This window comes from Pristis pectinata, chromosome 14 (genome assembly GCF_009764475.1).
Source record: "Pristis pectinata isolate sPriPec2 chromosome 14, sPriPec2.1.pri, whole genome shotgun sequence".
Classification (NCBI taxonomy): domain Eukaryota; kingdom Metazoa; phylum Chordata; class Chondrichthyes; order Rhinopristiformes; family Pristidae; genus Pristis; species Pristis pectinata.
Genome location: NC_067418.1, coordinates 5595658 through 5615121, shown reverse-complemented (window position 1 = coordinate 5615121; position 19464 = coordinate 5595658). Strand labels below are relative to the sequence as shown.

Sequence of the window (19464 nt, the reverse complement as noted above, 5' to 3'; positions counted from 1 at the left end):
GTGTTTAAAAGACCCTTAGAGAGGTACATGGATAGGCAACGTTTAGAGGAATATGGGCCTAACACAGGCAAATGGGACTAGCTCGGGTCGGCAATTATACCAATATCAATGTTTCTGTGCTGTATAATTCTATGACTCTAAACAGAGTTAATGTTTCAGGTCAATGGGGTGATCTAGTTGACGTCTTCAAGGTTATGAACTGGTTTAAAGTTTGAATCCCACCATGGCAACTGGGAATTTAGATTTCTATTTAAGTTTAGAATTAAAAGCCAGAGTTGATAACGGTGACTATGAAACCACTGTAAAAACCCACTTGTTCACTAATGTTTCTTAAGAGAAGAAATCTACTGTCCTTAACCCATCCATACCTGATTCCATTGTGGTTACTGTTTAACTACCTTCCGAGTTAAGGGGAATTCGGAACCGGCAATAAATGCTGACCCTGCCAGCAACATCGACATTACATGATTGAATTTTTGAAGTTCTAACGAAAGGAATTGTGAAATAAACCAGTGAAAGGTGTGAATGTGGAACTCGCTATCACAGGGAATAGTGGAGGAAAATTACATGAATTTGCTTTAAGGGAAAGCAAACACACAGGAGAGATACAAGAGACTGCAGATGCTGGAATCTGGAGCAACAATCTGCTGGAGGAACTCAGCGGGTCGAGCAGCATCTGTGGGGGGAAAGGAAATGCCAACATTTCGGGTCTAAACCCTGCATCAGGAGTGACTTGTTGATGAGTTAAATGAAGTAATATGGAAGAAAAGATGATAAGCATTAGCATGGACCTACAAACAATCTGCTGGAGGAACTCAGTGGGTCGAGCAGCATCTGTGGGAGGAAAGGAACTGTCGACGTTTTGGGACTGATGCAAGGTTCCAACCCGAAACTTCGACAATTCCTTTCCTCCCACAGATGCTGCTCTACCCGCTGAGTTCCTCCAGCAGACTGTTTGTTGCTCCAGATTCCAGCATCTGCAGCCTCTTATGTCTCCATCAGCATGGGCCTGTTGGGCTGAATGGCCTGCTTTGATGCTAATTTCCATGTGATATTTTGTAAGAGGAAACCAAAGTACATCCAGGCACTATTTATGTTGCAAAGCACTTCAGTACTGACCCCTGGATTTCTAAATTTATAATTTCTCTGTATATACTTGACCACACTGCATGTAACAGGAGTGTTGAATTGAGATGATGCAATTTGCTGGAAAGAGCAATGGGATGTCAACTCAGGGAATTCAGATTAACCCAGTGGAATGTCGCTGATGGAAATCCACTTGCTTGATTTGATGGTATAATTGTCAGAGTTGGTAGCCTTACCTCATTTCCCAGCACTCTGGTTTGTAATCCCATCCATACTGAGTACTGTTCTGGCCTGCTTACAGCTCGACTTCAAGACATACAAAGCTCCTTGATGGCATGTAGGATCCATAAGCTGCCCCCTGAGTGCATAGTGAATGTCGCAAACTCTTGTAAGTGGAGCCTGCAGAATGATTTGCAGGTTGCATTTGCAACTTCTGCCGGTGGAGCACTCTCAAAGCATCCTGAAAGCCTGAATTTGGCCAATGCTCATTCAGATAATTGCTGAGAAACCTGTGGCATTCATAGGACCAGCACTGCCTCTGTGAGAAAACCAGCAGCTTTATCAAGCACTAACCAAAGGAATCAGATTGGAATGGAGGTAATGATGCACCTCAATACCACACTTCTATGTAATTCTGTGGTGGGAGATTGTAAAGTGTTGAAGTGTTGAACCTGTCCTTTCCAGTACTATTGTTTCCCATTTCAAAGGAAATCTGCACTGATGCATTTGCTGCAAGCTTATAAACTCAGAAAGCAGCTACAGTATCCCTCAAATACCAAAGGCTCTCTCCAAATCTTGTTTCGGCAACAGTGCTCTATTTCTCCCAGAATGAGAAGCAAATTTGCCATCCCAGCACATTGATAAAATCATGAAGAAGGCATGCCAGCGGCTTTACTTCGTTAGGAGTTTGAAGAGATTCGGTATGTCACCAAAGACCCTTACAAATTTCTACAGATGTACGGTGGAGAGCATTCTGACTGGTTGCATCACCGCCTGGTATGGAGGCTCTGATGCACAAGATTGCAAGAGGCTGCAGAGGGTTGTAGACTCAGCCAGCTCCATCACGGGCGCAACCCTCCCTACCATCGAGGACATCTTCAAGAGGTGGTGCCTCAATAAGGCATCCTAAGGACCCTCACCATCCGGGACATGCCCTCTTCTCGTTACTACCATCAGGGAGGAGTTACAGGACCCTGAAGACCCACAATCAGTGATTCAGGAACAGCTTCTTCTCCTCCACCATCAGATTGCTGAACGGTCCATGAACCCATGAACACTACCTCATTATTCCCTTTTTTTGCACTATTTACTTTGTAACTTATGGTGATTTTATGTCTTTGCACTGTACTGCCACCACAAAACAACAAATTTCATGTTATATAAGTCAGTGATAATAAATCTGATTCTGATTCTAGAATGTCAAGAGCAGCAGGCCAGGAGATCAGATACTTAGTAGGAAGCATTATCCAAAGCCCTTTCAAAGAAAGTCTGAGGAAACATATTTACTTAATAGGGTGAAACTCCGTAAAATAATTGGCGTTTACACATCAAGTGGAGTATACTATTTAGTTGTACCTGTTCATGATGCCTCAGGAAGGTATGTGTGTGTGTCTGTATGTCCTTAAGGGTTTGGAATTGTGGTCTATATTTTAAAACTTAAAAAGCTTTATTTGACAGCACGGTAACAGGCCCTTCAAGCCCAACGAGCCCGCGGCGCCCAATTACACCCATGTTAACCTACCTGTACATCTTTGGAACGTGGGAGGGGACCAGAGCACCCAGAGGAAACCCACACATACACGGGGAGAACGTATAAACTCCTGACGGACAGCGGCCAGAATAGAACCCCAATCGCTGGCGCTGTAATAGCGTCACACTAACCGCTACACTCAAGTTCTCAGACGGTGCTGTTTGGAACAGAGCTCCAGGGTTTAGACTTAGTGATGATGTTGAGAAAGGTGGCAGTGTTGAACCAATAAAGGAAAAAGAAGCCTTTTCCCATGATGTACTCCTTCCAGTGTCTATGCTTTGTATACATTGCACTGTATGTGGCCAATGAAATGATGAGTAATTTTCTTTCAATCCACAGATACGTTATATTTCACAAACACAAGGATTACCAGGAGATCATTTATTAAATGTTGGGACAAAAACAACACGGTTCTTCTCCAGAGAGACCGACACAACATATTCAGGGTGGAAAATGAAGGTACTTTTTGAACTTGCTGTGTCTTGCAATCAAACCTAAAGCATTGTTTCCAATCAGGTGACTTTTGTTTTCTTAGAACTAGTCTGTGTTTACTCTAACCAGTATTCTCATGTTCTCCTTTCGTTAAAACTGAGTGCCATGCTCTTTATATTGATTCTCATCCAAAATACGTTGCTGTGACAGAGAATATTAATGGGGCATTCTTGCAACACAACCCAGACCCAGGATTTGAATTGTAATTAAATGGCAGTAAAGCCCTGGCTATGTCTGGTCCCTACATCAGCTCACCTATTTCCAGTTTACCATTTGGTAAATATGTTATTGTTGAGTTTCAGACTCCTGCATGGCAGCAACATCCACGATCAAAGGTTAAAGAAAAACTGCTGCTTGCCTCCAGAAGCATGCGGCCTCACTGCCAGCGTCTGGAGTTATAAATGGGAAGGAGAGAGGCTGGCTTAAGGCAACATTACTTCTGAGAGACGCTCAGGTTGAAGACCCTTCATCAGACCTGAAATATTACGTCTGTTTCTTTTTCCACAGATGCTGCCTGACCTGCTGAGTGTTTCCAGCATTGTCCGTTCATATTTCAGATTTCTAGCATTGGCAGTTTTTGTTTTAACTTTTCAATTACCTTGAAAGTTTGCCCTTTGAATGAAATAAACAGGAGGCACAATGTCAAATCAATGAGCCGGAAGAGAAAACTGATCTTGGTGGAATTTTCCCTCTGTCTAACAAGTCATATACTTATTCTCTATTTTCTTTCAATTCTTTTTTTCTCAGACTCCAGAAGAGCATGAGGCAGAAACAGGGATGAAATCGAAGGAAGCCAGAAAGTATATCTTTGGTTGTTTGGATGATATAGCGCATGTAAGTCATAGAATCACTGAAACATACAGTACAGAAATGGGCTCTTTCAGCCCACCTCGTCCATGCTGACAGTGATACCTATCGACATTGATCTCATTTGCCCCCATTAGGCCTCTACTCCTTTCCAATCCAAGTACCTGTCCAAATGCCTTTTAAACATTGTAATCGCATCTGCCTTCACTACCTCCTCTGGCAGCTCGTTCCAGATATTCACCACCCTCTGTGTGGAAAAACTTACCCCTCAGATCTCCTTTAAATTTCTACCCTCTTACTTTAAACTTATTCTAGACTCACCGCCCTGGGAAAAAGATTCTGATTGTCTAACCTATCTATTCCCTTCATAAGTTTATAAACTTGTAAAAGGTCACCCCTCAGCCTCCTAAGTTCCAGGGAAAACAACCTCAGCCTATCTAGTCTCTCCTTCTCACTATCACCCTCCACTAAAGGCAACATCCTGGTGAATCTCTTCTGCACTCTTTCTTTTACTGCCACATCCATTCTGTAGTGTGGTGACCGGAACTGTAGTCTTGCGCGCATAATACTTAAGTGTAGTCCAACAAATTTGTACCACTGCAACACAGGACGTCCCATCTCTTATACTCAATGCCTCAGCCTATGAAGGCAATCATACCAAACGCCTCCTTCACTACACTACTCTTGCCACTTTTAGGGAGACATGGACTTGCACCCTAAGTTTCCTCTATATATCAAAGTTCCTCTAAGTTCTCTGTCATTTACTCTATGTGTCCTAACAGAATTTGACCTCCCAAAGTGCATAATCTCACACTTGTCTGGATTAAATTCCATGATGTATCAGTAGCCAAAGGGGCATCACTATAGTTACAACTCAAGCTGCTGGACATCAGCAGAGATAAAGTGGCAGTACAAAGGAAAAAGCAATAACAGAATGCAGAATACAGTGTTACAGTTACAGAGAAAGTGCAGTGCAGGCAGACAATAATGTGTAAGGGCCCATGACAAGGTAGATTGAGAGATCAAGAGTTCACCTTTATTGCACAAGCGGTCCGTTCAAGAGTCTTATAACAGTGGGATAGAAGTTGTCCTTGAGCCTGGTGGTGCTTGGTTTCAAGCTTTTGTATCTTCTGCTCAATGGGAGGGGGGAGAAGAGAGAATGTCCAGGGTGGGAGGGGTCTTTGATTATGTTGGCTGCTTTACTAGAGCAGAGGAAAATGTAAACAGAGTCTATGGAGGGGAGGCTGGCTGCGTCCACAACTTTCTGCAATCGGGCAGAGCAGTTGCCATACCAAACAATAATGCATTTGGTTAGGATGCTTTCTGTGGTGCATTTCTAAAAATTTGTGAGAGTCAATGGGGACATGCCGAATTCCTTAGCCTTCTGAGGAAGTAGAGGCATTGGTGTGCTTTCTTGGCCATAATGTTGGTGGGCATTGATAGAGAGCTAAGTGGGAATTGCTTATCAGCTCGCTGCCAGGAAACGGGTCAATGGTGAATGATAGAGTAGAAACATCCTCCTGTATTAAAGAAAAGGTAATAGAAGTTTGGAGACTGAATTTATTTGGGTCTTGAGTTCTCTGGGAGCTGCTCTAGAATGGACGTGAGAGAGAATAGGTTACAGGGAGATAGGTTGGGGAATGGGACAGTGGGATTGTGCTGAGAGCCAGCATTCACTCAATGGGCTGAATGATCTCCTACATGGTAAGGAGATATGACAGACAGTAAGGACCCTCATTAAGGACTGTCACCATCTGGAACATGCCCTCTTCTCCATCATTAAGGACCCTCACCATTCGGGACATGCCCTCTTCTCATTACTACCATCGGGGAGGAGGTACAGGAGCCTGAAGACCCACACTCAACGATTCAGGAACAGCTTCTTCCCCTCCGCCATCAAATTTCTGAACGGTCCATGAACCCCTGAACACTGCCTTGTTATTCCTTTTTTGCACTATTTATTTATTTTTGTAACTTATAGTAATTCTTATGTCTTGCACTGTACTGCTGCCGCAGAACAACAAATGTCACGACATACGTCAGTGATAATAAACCTGATTCTGATTCTGAAGGTGTTACCCATGCTGCCCCACCTTGCTGCTAAGTTTAACCTGTCTTCTGGCCTTAGGTGAACGTGGTGATGGATTTGGAGGGAAGTGACCTACAGGCGGAGAAGGCAGACCGCATGGAGTTTGTCAGTCTGTTGAAGAAGATGTTGCTGATTGATGCTGAGAAGAGGATCACTCCAGTGGAGGCGATGAGCCACCCCTTTGTAGCCATGCAGCACCTGCTGGACTTTCCACACAGCAACCAGTAGGTCCCTGTCTCATGGGGTCATAGGGCACGGAAACAGCCCCGTCAGCCCAACTCGTCCATGCCAACCAAGAAGCCCAGTCCTATTTGCCTGTGTTTGGCCCATATCCCTCGAAACCTTTCCTATCCCTGAACATGTCCAAATTGTCTTTTAAATGTTGTTATTGTCCCTGCCTAAACCACTTCCTCTAGTTCCATATACCCACCACCCTCTACATGAAGAAGTTGCCCCTCAGGTCTCTTTTAAATCTTTTCCCTCTCACCTTAAACCTATGTCCTCTCGTTTTTGATTCCCTTTCCCTGGGAAAAAGACCGAGTCCATTCACCCTGTCTATGGACCCGTGCCCTGCTGAAACATCACAGCTGTTGGCCTCTCCTTGAGTCGTTCAAATTCAACCTGCTGCACTCTACGTGCTGGTGTGTTGTTAATGATTTACGTTAGATGGCAACTGATTGTGCTACTACATGTCAGCATACTTGTTGCTTCTCACAAGCCTACAGTTAAGCAGACCAGCATTTCAGATTGGACTTCAATGTCAGATCATGATTTTCTTATTCTGTAAACAAGTCAAAATGTATTGCCCTTCCCCAAGTTTCCCTTTTGCAGGTGGTGGTGAGACACTGCCACCTTCAACCGTTCAGTCTATGCAGTGAAAGGGCTCCTGCAGTGCTGTTCTGTGGAGAGTTTTGAGCCCAGTGTGGAAAAATAGAAACGTAGAAAACCTACAACCCTTCAGCCCACAGAGTTGTGCTGAACATGTCCCTACCTTAGAAATTACTAGGCTTACCCATAGCCCTCTAAGCTCCATGTACCTATCCAAAAGTCTCTTAAATGACCCTATCATATCCGCCTCCACCACCGTTGCCGGCAGCCTATTCCACGCACTCACCACTCTCCGAGTAATAAAACTTACCCCGACATCTCCTCTGTACCTACTCCCCAGCACCTTAGACCTGTGTCCTCTTGTGGCAACCATTTCAGCCCTGGGAAAACTATTTAACAATCTGAATTTTCAGGATTGGACAGAATTAGAGGTATATGCGCAGACAATTTATCATTGCAAATATACCCATTGAAAGCTGAACAGAGATGGTGATATGAAGTGTAGGTGAAGCATTGGTGACCGGCTCAGGTCAGGATGCTGCGTGAGTTGGAGAGCAGCTTGCGGCAGCTGCTGCTCCCATGCGCCCGCTGCCGCTGTCACCTTTGTTGCTGCAGAGCATTCTTGAAGTGACGTGATTCCAGCAGGGGTGGCACACCGGTGCGACCGGCGGAGCTGCTCCCTCGCAGCTCCGGAGAACCGGCTTCAATCCCACCTCCAGTGCTGTCTGTGTGGAGTCGGCACGTTCTCCCAGCGGCTGCGTGGGCTTCCTCCGGGCGCTCCGGTTTCCTCCCACTTCCCAAGATGTGCGAATTTGTAAGTTGCCCCTGATGTGTGGATGAGTAGTTAAAACCTTGGGGGAGTTAATTGGAATGTGGGAAGAGTAAAATGGGATTGTAAACTGGTGCTTGATGGAGAGCATGGTCTCACTGGGCCGAAGGGCCTGTTTCTGTACTACATAATTCTATAGCAAAGGGCTATAGAGTCGATGGGCTGAATGGCTTTCTTCTGTGAGGTAAACTCCATTTCCTTCTAATTGAAGAATGAGATGTTTGAAGAGGAGGTGGGTGCAGTGCGACAGGTGTATGTGACCCAGGCAACTAACACCCTGTTTGCTTCCTTCCCACAGCGTCAAGTCCTGTTTCCACATCATGGACGTCTGCAGGTGGAGGCCGAACTTGTACGACGTGATAAACCGCAATAAGATGCCATTTATGAGACCAGTTGCCTCGAACAATGCCGCAAACCTGACTGTGGCTTTTAATAAAATGGGCTCAGTCCACAGCCAGGTAAGGGAAGAGATCGTATCCTTCCAGTTAACATCAGATTAGAGCGATCACCAGCTGAGAGTTGGGAGAAAGGAATTTGTAGAAGTATCTATTCACGGGTATGTTGCATTAGACAAGCCAAGACAACTTCTAAAGGAGAATGTATATAAATATTTGAAGATTGAGCGATAGAGAGAGAGACACTGAATAAATAGCTTCTCCCTCCTGTGCCGAGAGACTCTGCACTCCAGAAGTATTGGTGTGGTGTGGCCTTTTTCTCCTGAAATGCTCAGGATCTTGTCGTACTATTCAGGCTGTCTGACGATTGCTTCTGTAGCCTGGGCAATTCATTATAATAGGAATTAAAGGTTGGTATAGTGGTGTGTTACTGAGCTTGTAATGCACATCCCTAGCCTAATGAACCAGAAACGTGGGTTCAGTTCATTTCAGTTCAGTTCACATTCAGTTCTGCTCGCCTCATTATAGGAAGGATGTGGAAGCTTTAGAGAGGGTGCAGAAGAGATTTACCAGGATGCTGCCTGGATTGGACTTTTCTCTTTGGAGAGAAGGAGGATGAGAGATGACTTGATAGAGGTGTACAAGATGATAAGAGGCATAGATCGAGTGGACAATCAGAGACTTTTTCCCTGGGCGAAAATGGCTCTATGAGGGGACATAATTTTAAGGTGATTGGAGGAAGGTATAAGGGGGATGTCAGGGGTAAGTTTTTTACACAGAGAATGGTGGGTGCGTGGAACACACTGCCTGCAGAGGTTGTGGGGGCAGACACATTAGGGACATTTAAGAGACTCTTAGATAGACACATGAATGATAGAGAAATAGAGGGCTATGTGAGAGGGAAAGGTTAGATAGATCTTAGAGCAGGATAAAATGTCGGCACGTATTGTGGGCCAAAGGGCCTGTACTGTGCTGTAGTGTTCTCTGTTCAAATCCCACCACCACTGCAGAGGGCATATTTAATTTTAGTTTATTAAATAACTCTGGTACAAAAAGCACATGACCATGAAACTCATGGACTGCACTGCAGCAACTCACCAAGACTCCTCAGACAGCACCTTCCAAACCCACCACCTTTACCAGCTAGAAGGACAGGGGCAGGAACAGCATGGGGACCACCGCCCCCTGGAAGTTGCCCTCCAAACCGCACCCCATCCCGACTCGGAAACATATCGCCGTTCCTTCACCGTCGCTGGGTCAAAATCCTGGAACTCCCTCCCTGACAGCATTGTGGCTACACCCACACCTGCAGTGGTTCAAGAAGGCAGCTCACTGCCACCTTCTCAAAGGCAACCAGGGATGGGCAATTAAATGCTGGCTCAGCCTGGGAAGCCCACATTCCTTGAATTAATAGAAAATAAAATTATACGATTTACTGATAGAAAGTGCTACCTTTGCCTGGTGCAGTTAACATATAATACCATTCACCAGCACTGCAGGGGGCACTTAGCTAATGGTCCAACAGGTTCAAGCACCATCAGGGCAATAAATGTCAATCTTGCCAGTGATGTCCACATCCTGTGACTAAATAAGAAAATCATTGATTTGCCCTATTGCCATCCCTTCCAGGAAAGGGAATTAAACAAAGAATAACCCTGCTTTTACCCAGAGACACTCCCACAGCGCAATGAGTTCCCATTATGTCCACACAGTTCTCCATTGCTGATCAGCCTTCACTCAGTTTTCACTGAGGCTGCTGCATGGGAAGATCCATCAAATGCCGTGTTTGTTCCCTAACTCACGTCCTGCAGTCATCCCCGATCCCTATCCTCCTGCTGATCTCTGATTTGCATTGTCCAGCCATTGGCTGCTGTGCACTCAGCTACCCACCCCCTCAGCACTGCAACTGGAGTCATAGAATTGTACGGCTCGGAAATCCATGACGGCCATCAACCACCCATTTACACTAATCCTACACAAATCCCATTTTATTCTCCCCACATTTTCATCAACTCCCCGCAGACTCTACCACTCACCAATGCAGCAGGCACGGTAGTGTAGTGGTTAGCATAACGCTATTACAGCACCAGCAACCTGGGGGTTCAATTCCGGCCACTGTCTGTAAGGAGTTTGTATGTTCTCCCCATGTCTGCTTGGGTTTCCTCCAGGTGCTCTGGTTTCCTCCTACATTCCAAAGACATACGAGTTAGGAAGTTGTGGGCATGCTATGTTGGCACCAGAAGCGTGGCAACACTTGCGGGCTGGGCCCAGGACACTCCATGCAAAAGATGCATTTCACTGTGTGTTTCGATGTACATGTGACTAATAAAGATATCTTATTATCTTAATACACACTAGCCAGTTAACCCCCAGCCTGCATGTTTCTACTCTGGGAAAAAAGTTCTGACAGTCTACTCCATCTACGTCTCTCATAATTTTGTAAAACTTCTGTGAGGTCTCCCCTCAGCCTCCAACACTCCAGAGAAAACAACCCAAGTTTGTCCAACCTCTCCTTATAGCACATGCCCTCTAATCCAGGCAGCACCCTGGTGAACCTCTTCTGCACCCTCTCCAAAGCCTCCACATCCTTCCTGTAATGAGGCAACCAGAATTACACACAATACTCCCAAGTGCGGGCCAACCAAAGTTTTATACAGCTGCAAATTGACTTCCTGACTCACTGCCCTGACCAATGAAGGCAGCGTGCCATTCGCCTTCTTTACCACACTATCTACTTGCATGGCCACCTTCAATGAGCTATGGACTTGGACCCCAAGATTCCTCTACATCAATGCTACTAAGCATTTTCTCTTTTTACTTCTGATCTTTGGCTTTTACTTTTGTTTTAGTCATCTGTTCAACTTTCACCCTGTGGCAGTAGGTTGGTGGAACTCAACTCCTGAGTCAGCTAATTACACTTCATCCCATTTTCGAGACTTGAGCACCATGAGCCAGGCCAACACCCTAGTGCAGTACAGAGAGAGTGCTGCACTGCTGTGCTTTGGTTGAGACATTAAACTGGTGCTTCGTCTGCTCTCTCCGATGGACGTAAATAACTTTTATTTTAATAAAGAGTAGCCAAGTTCTCCCAGAGTCAGGCACAATTTTTTTTCCGTAGTCCATGTCACTGACACAGATAATCATGTTAATAGCAGATCACTATGGAAAGTTGGCTGCTGCATAAGCCACATCAGTAGTACTAAATTGGCTGAAAACTCTATTGTTCTAAAAATGATTTAAGAGGTGCTCTAGAAAGCAGTCCTTTGTTTATGTGACTCAGAGTCAGATTTTGTTCAAAAATTTTCATGTGAAGCTCCTTGGGATGCTGTGTTAGATTTAGGGGCATGTACGAGTGAAAGTTGCTGTTTGGCCTTGCTGAAGTTCACACCTCAGAAGCAGTGAACCCTACAACTGATAGTAGACGCAGCTTTAGTGCCACGCATGATAGAAAGCACGACTGTATTGAGGGTTCTTTAACAGAAGTTCTGAACGTGACAGCTTTCACATAGACTTCCGTACGTTACTCAATTGCACCACCTTGTGTCAAGTGGCAGATTATTCAGACCCCATGTCTTCACTGAGGGAACCTGCAGGCAGATACCTTTCCTCTACCCCTGCAGATGCTTTGTCCTAAGTTTTTGTTAGTCTGTAGGGTGATGAAATAACTGTGGAAAACGGCATATTTTGAAGCCTAATATATGCAGCTGTTTTTCTTGAATGCTCACAGAGGTGGTAGCAAAGCGATAGACAAAAGTGAGCAGTTTTGTCGAATTACTCAGCCACTGTTCACAGTGGTTTAATACCTGCTCCCAGATTCGTAAAAGGCAAAGCTCACAGAGTGACATCAGCTTAAGAGGTTTTGTTCACCCTGACAATCGTCAATCAGTGAGCTTCGCCCTTGACACAGAGCAGGTATTAAGGACACACGATCTTATTGCTGGAGACACAGGAGACTGCAGACGCTGGAGTCTGGAGCAACACACCATCTGCTGGAGGAACTCAGCGGGTCAGGCAGCATTTGTGGGTGGGGGAGGAATTGTCAGCATTTCCAGTCAAAACTCTGCATCAGGATCTTATTGCTTCCTGTACAGGTACTCTCACTCCTGCTCCTGTTCCCTGTCACTCCAGGGAAGGCAGAGACGAGTGGAACATTGCCGCTGTCACAAGGAAGAGAAATTAGCAGTGGCTGCAAACCATAAACTGCGGATGCTGGAAACCTGAAATAAAAGCAAAGTTCTGACGGAAGGTCATTGACCTGAAACCTTAACTTGGTTTCTTTCCCCACAGGTGCTGCCTGACCTGCTGTGTGTTTCCAGCACTTTGTTCGTATTTAAAAGAGATTTCCAGTTCTCTAAAACTTCTCATGGCCACGAAGCCCCAGAGCACTATGCAGCCAATGACCTGTATGTTGATATGTTGTCAACATTACTCCAATATAGGACACATAACTGCCAAACTGCACACAACATGGTCCCATAATGTGATAACGACCACATAATCTGTTTTATAGATACTTATGGCCAGATAATAATGGCCCCAGGACAATAGGGAATTAGAATTGGTTTATTATTGTCACATGTACCAAGGTGCAGTGAAAAACTTGTCTTGCATACCGTTCATACAGATAACTCATTACATAGGGCATCGAGGTAGTACAAGGTAAAACAATAACAGAATGCAGAATAAAGTGTAACAGCTACAGAGAAAGTGCAGTGCAGGCAGACAATAAGGTGCAAGGTCATAACGAGGTAGAGTGTGAGGTCAAGAGTCCATCTTATTGTACTAGGGATCGGTTCAATAGTCTTATAACAGTGGGATAGAAGCTAGTGGTAGTGCTTTCAAGCTTTTGTATCTTCTGCCTGATGGGAGGGGGGAGAAGAGAGAATGTCCAGGTTGGATGGCATCTTTGATTATGCTGGCTGCTTTACCAAGACAGCGAGAAATATAGACTGAGTCCATGGAAGGGAGGCTGGCTTCCGTGATGTGCTGAGCTGTGTCCAATGTGTCCACAACTCTCTGAATTTCTTGCAGTCTTGGGCAGAGCAGTTGCCATACCAAGCTGTGATGCATCCGGATAAGATGTTTTCTATGGTGCATCGATAAAAATTAGTGAGGGTTAAAGGGGAGATGCCAGATTTCTTTAGCTTCCTGAGGAAGCAGAGGTGTTGGTGAGCTTTCTTGGTCATGGCGTCAATGTGGTTGGACCAGGACAGGCTATTAGTGATGTTCATTCAGGGATCATTCTCCTGAAAATTAGTAGCTCCAGCATCTCTGTGACTGTCTGTGACTCTAGAACGTCTCTGACGGTGTATTAGTTCCTCATTACTGCACAGGGCGTGTCAGCCTGGGCTACTTGTTCAAGTTTCTGGAGAGGAACTTGAGCCTGTAATCTTCTGCCCGTCAAACGAGTCATGGATGGAAGGGGTCGTAGCTTGGGAATCCTGCCAGCATGTTGTACAGCAAGACCTGTCTGCTAGGGACACAAGGGACGGCAGATGCTGGAACCTATCTCTCTGTGTTAAGCGATGGAGAATGTGCGGTGCTGACGGTTGCACCTGAGTCCCTACTCCCCAGCTGTGTCCACTGCTGGCAAACGGCAGAGTTGTGACACTGTGCGGCGATGGGCAGAATTATGAGACTGACTGTGTTCTCTCTTCGTTCAGCATTTGCCACCAAGTGGAGCTTCCCTGATGCACCACGGGGTACCAATGCAGCCGGGAGCCGCTCAGTTTGGGTGCAATGAATCTTTCCAGCAGACCCTCATCCTGTGCCCACCCACACTTCAAGGTACGCGGGGCAAATGGTGGACAGGTGCTTGTGCGCTGCCTCAGAGCGCTCGATGTAATTTGAACTGTTTTGCTATTCCTCTTGCGTCTGCCAAGGTCTTATCAAAATGGAGGGAGCAGGGTCAGTGATAAGGCGATTGGGCATGGAATACGAAGAGGAGGAATATTCAGGACCTTTGGGGCAGAGTAAGAGAAATGGGGTAATTGGATCCGATTTGGATTCTAATACCGCAACCCCCACCCATCATACAGTCGTCGTCCCCCCACTCACACCACCCTTCCCTGCGCTGTCCTGTCCCTCACATCCTCACCCTCCTCCCTCCCACTATACCTTGTCCCGTCCCCGCACCGTTTCGTCTCCCCCTGCACCGTCACCCTCTCCCACCGGGACCCCCCACCTTGTGCCATCCCCCTCTCTCATATCATTCCCACCCACACAGTTTCCCACCAGCACAACCTTCCATTTGGACTGCAACATCATTCCTATGATGGAGACACAGGAGGCTGCAGATGCTGGAATCTGGAGCAACACACAATCTGCTGGAGGAACTCAGCGGGTCGAGCAGCATCAGCTTAAGAGATGCTTGCAGAACAGCACTACTGCAAGATTCCCACTTGTACAATTCCAACTTACAGAGCATTCCCACTTACGCAGTGTGCCCACATTTCTACCTTCCCATTCTCGTACCATTCCCACCTGCGCACCATCCCCATTCTGTTATCACTTTCACTCCCTTACCATTCCCACTGGTGCAGTCTCATCTCACTTGCACGTAACAAAAAAATTAGCGTGGCAAAGTCTGGCGTGATTTACTTTGGTTGGGAAAATGGCGAGGGCAAGATGAACTGAATGATACAGTTCCAAATGTCCTTCCAGAACAGAGAGGCTTGGAAACACATCCACACAAATCCCTGCTAGCAGCACGTGTGACAAGGGTTTTAGAGAGACATACTGTAGGCTTGGCTGTGGTAAGTGTCCCACCACAAGTCCTCAGTTGGAGCGTGGCGTTCAGCTGTGAGTATCTGACTTCAGGAAGGTAGCCGAGACCTTGGAAAGGGTGCAGAGGAGATTTATCAGAGGGTCCCGGGGTTGAAGAATCTCAGCTTTGTCAAGAAACTGAGATGGTTTTCCTCAGAGTAATGGATGTTACAGGGGGTTAAAAGAGTTCAAAATTATAAAGAATCGGATAATGTGGAACAAAACTTTTTCTAGTAGAAGATCTGTAACCAAAGAGCACAAGTTGAAGATAATTGGCAAATGAGCCAGAGGGAGAGATGATTTTTTTGTTCTGCAGTGATTAATGTCTGCCATGCACTGCCTGAAGATTCAGCGATAACTTTCAAAAGGAAATTAGATATGCCCTTGGAAAGGAAATAGTAACATGGCTATGGGGAAAAAAGTGGGGCAAATTGGATAAAATTTCCAAAGAGATGCCATTGGATTGATGGCTGCTTCCTCGACTGTGTAATTCTCTGAAGGTCCTTGCACACAGCAAAGAGCCAGGCTGTGGAGGGACTGTTGCTGGGACCAACACAGTGCTGTTCTTTAAGGATCCCTTATGTTGATGTGTCTGCCTAGAATCTGACGAGGTCAACAGGCAACAGGTTCATCTTTAAGAGGAATGTTGGGCTGCTGTGTCTTTATGTGGACAGTCTGACTCATTTGTCTTTCCACCAGCAGGCATCCCAACTAATCCAGGTAAACGCACAGGATTTTCTGTTCGAATGGACAATGCAGTGCCTCTCGTGACACAGGCTCCAACCATGCAGCCGCTTCAACTGCGGCCTGGAGTATTGGCGCAGGTTTGTACTTCCTGTTCAGTCCGTAGTTGTTGGAAGGCAAATTCTACTGCCAAGAAAACTGCGGCTTTTGAAAGCAGTTCCAGGTGACATAGATTGGTATTGGCACTGAGGTACAGTGAAAAACTTGTCTTGCAGACCGATCATACAGGTCAATTCATTACACAGTGCAGTTACATTGGGTTAGTACAGAGTACATTGAGGTAGTACAGGTAAAAACAATAAGAGTACAGAGTAAAGTGTCACAGCTACAGAGAAAGTGCAGTGCAATAAGGTGCAAGGTCACAACAGGGTAGATCGTGAGGTCATAGTCCATCTCATCCTATAAGGGAACCGTTCAATAGTCTTATCACAGTGGGGTAGAAGCTGTCCTTAAGTCTGGTGGTACGTACCCTCAGGCTGCTGTGTCTTCTACCTGATGGAAGAGGAGAGAAGAGAGAATGTCCCGGGTGGGTGGGGTCTTTGATTATGCTGGCTGCTTCACCAAGACAGTGAGAGGTAAAGACAGAGTCTAAGGAGGGGAGGCTGGTTTCTGTGACACGCTGGGCTGTGTCCACAACTCTGCAGTTTCTTGTGGTCCTGGGCAGAACAGTTGCTGTACTAAGCCGTGATACATCCAGATAGGATGCTTTCTATGGTGCATCGGTTTGATGCTTTGTCAGAGAGCACGGTGCTCAGTCAGAGGACTGTCTGCACACACAGCAGCGGTTCCCAAAGGCAGCTCACCAGCACCTTCGTAAGGGCAATTAGGGATGGGAAATAAATGCTGGCCTTGTCATTCTGTAAATGAAGAAAATATTCATAGCCTTGCACCTTATTGTCTGCCTGCACTGCACTTTCTCTGTAGCTGTAACACTTCATTCTGCATTTTGTTATTGGTTTCCCTTGTACTACCTCAATGCACTGATGGGATGAAATGATCTGTATTGATGGCATGCAAAACAACTGTACCTTGGTACATGTGACAATAATAAGCCAATTTACCTTTCACTAATGTCCTTTAATAACCATCACTACCTCACTTATACTTCAGACCCACTGAATGGTAATTGGCTTAAAGCTGCCCTCTGTTGTATAAGATCAAGAGAGGTTCGCCGTCACCATCTCATGGCAACAGATCGGGGCCGGCAGAGTCCACGTTGGACATATATCTTTAGGTGAATGCCACTGAAGTCTCGAGAACACAAAAAAATAGCAGGAGTAGGCCTCAAGCAAGCCCTGTCATTCAGTGTGATCATGGCTCATCTATGCTGGCCTCAGCTCCTCTTCTGTGCCGGTTCCCCATCGCCCTCAATTCCTCGATCTGTCAAATATTTATCTGTCTCCACCTTAAGTATATCTAATGATCCTACCTCCACCACCCTCAGGGACAGAGAATTCCAGAGATTCACCACCCTCTGAGAGAAGAAATTTTTTTTTTCTTTTTATGATATTTTTTATTAATTCCACATAGAAAATACAGAGTACATGAATCATAAAAAAAGACAAAATGCTACAGAATACATTGTGTTAAATCATACTTAAAATCACAATACCCCGTATTGATAAACAAAAATGATAGTTAATTAATAACAATTAAATTGGAATAATTTTATTATAAAAAAATCTAAACCCACTACCAAGACCGAGGCTGTGTTAAATCATACTTAAAATCACAATACCCCGTATTGATAAACAAAAATGATAGTTAATTAATAACAATTAAATTGGAATAATTTTATTATAAAAAAATCTAAACCCACTACCAAGACTGAGGCTGTTTGGTAAAAAAAAGACAAAAAAAATCACCCTAAACAGGTAATAGTAATTAGTCAATATCTGTACTTTAGCCACCAAATCAAAGGTTTTGAAAATAGTTCAAAAAAGGTCCCCACAATGTTTGGAAGTCTAAATTAGATTCAGAAATTGAACAACAGATCTTCTCTACATTTAGGTATGCAATAACATCCCGTAGCCATTGAACATGAGTAGGGGGAGTAACTTCCTTCCATTTAAGCAACACAGCCCTCCTGGCTATAAGAGAAATAAAGGCCAATACATGTAGATCAGAAGTCTCCAAAATTGTATCTTTTTCTCCTACAATCCCAAATAATGAAGTCAGAGGATTAGGCTTAAAATTTATTTTAAAAAACACAGAAAATGTTTGAGAGAAGAAATTTCTACATACCTCAATTTTAAATGACTCACCCCTTTTTTTGCTATAAAGCCTGATTTGTGACTCTCCCACTAGTGGAAACATCCACTTGTGGGAGAGTCTTGTTGATGTCTTTGTCTCAGTATTTATTTTAAGGTCTTCCATGACTTCTCCCCCTGGCATTTGAATGTCACCACTGGACCTCCTAACCATTGGAATTCCCTGCCCAGATCTCAGCCGCACCTTGCCTTCTACCAGAGGTTTCGGTCGCCCGCCACCTCCCCCGGCTTGGTCTGACGTTGGTGATCCAGTGGTGGTTTGCTGTGGTATAGCCCTCTGTGTAAGTGTAGGATTTTGCTGCTGTTGTTGTCCTGAGCTTTCCTCTGTTGTTGCAGGCCTGGTCCAGCCGAAGCCAGCAGATACTGGTCCCCACCTGGCACCAAGTCACAGCGATGGCCCCCTCCACCACATCGCTACAATCTGACTCTGTGGCTGGTCCACAGAGGCTGGGCGACTGGGGGTATGTACCAAACGGGAGAGGGGGTGCGTGAGACCTAGAGCTCATCCGTTGTGTTTATATTTCGGACAAGAGCCCATTCAATCTACGCCTGCGGTCAGAGAATTCCCATCCACCCGTCTCTTATTTCCCTGTGATCTATTCTTTTCCTCATGCCCATCAACTCCCCCAGTTCTCCAACCAGCCAACTAGACAAGACAGGCACATGGATAGGAAAGGTCTAGAGGGATGTGGGCCAAACGCAGGCAAATAGAACTAGCTCAGATTGGCATCTTGGTCAGCATGGATGAGTCAGGCCGAAGGGCCTGTTTCCATGCTGATTTACTCGATGACCCCTTATTTTTAAAAACGTGCCCCCCCCCCCCCCCCCCACCGTTTTAGATTGTCCCACAGAAAGAAACATCCTTTCCGCACTCACTGTCAGGATCTTACGTATTTCGATCACCTACACGTTTATTTTCTTCACCATTGGTGGCCGTACCTTCAACCACCAAAGCTCTGGAGTTCCCTCCCTAAACATCCCGGGCTCTCTGCCTCTCCTTTAAGCCTCTCAAACCCATCTCTTTGGCCACCTGTCCTCGTGTTTCTTACTCGGTCCTGTGCTACATAGAACAGTACAGCACAATACAGGCCCTTTGGCCCACAATGTTGTGCCGACCTTTAAACCTTGCCTAAGACTATCTAACCCCTTCCTCCCACATATCCCTCTATTTTAAATTCCTCCATATGCTTATCTAGTAATCTCTTGAATTTGACCAATGTACCTGCCTCCACCACCGCCCCAGGCAGCGCATTCCACGCCCCAACCACTCTCTGGGTAAAAAACCTCCCTCTGATATCTCCCTTGAACCTCCCACCCATTACTTTAAAGTCATGCCCTCTTGTATTGAGCATTGGTGCCCTGGGAAAGAGGCGCTGGCTGTCCACTCTATCTATTCCTCTTAATATTTT

General features: G+C 45.5%; 1 protein-coding gene across 5 annotated transcripts in view; it reads left to right on the top strand.

Moving 5' to 3' along the window:
• Positions 1-19464, top strand: part of hipk3a (homeodomain interacting protein kinase 3a) — a 244886-nt gene that overhangs the window by 190200 nt on the left and 35222 nt on the right. For 4 of the 5 annotated variants that reach the window (XM_052029055.1, XM_052029052.1, XM_052029054.1 and 1 more), the window contains 7 exons: positions 3176-3295; positions 4076-4162; positions 6264-6448; positions 8180-8339; positions 13940-14063; positions 15741-15865; positions 18392-18516. In XM_052029055.1, coding sequence (XP_051885015.1) covers positions 3176-3295; positions 4076-4162; positions 6264-6448; positions 8180-8339; positions 13940-14063; positions 15741-15865; positions 18392-18516 — 926 coding nt within the window. The remainder of the gene's footprint in view (positions 1-3175; positions 3296-4075; positions 4163-6263; positions 6449-8179; positions 8340-13939; positions 14064-15740; positions 15866-18391; positions 18517-19464) is intronic. The other variant, XM_052029053.1, reaches the window with a different exon arrangement.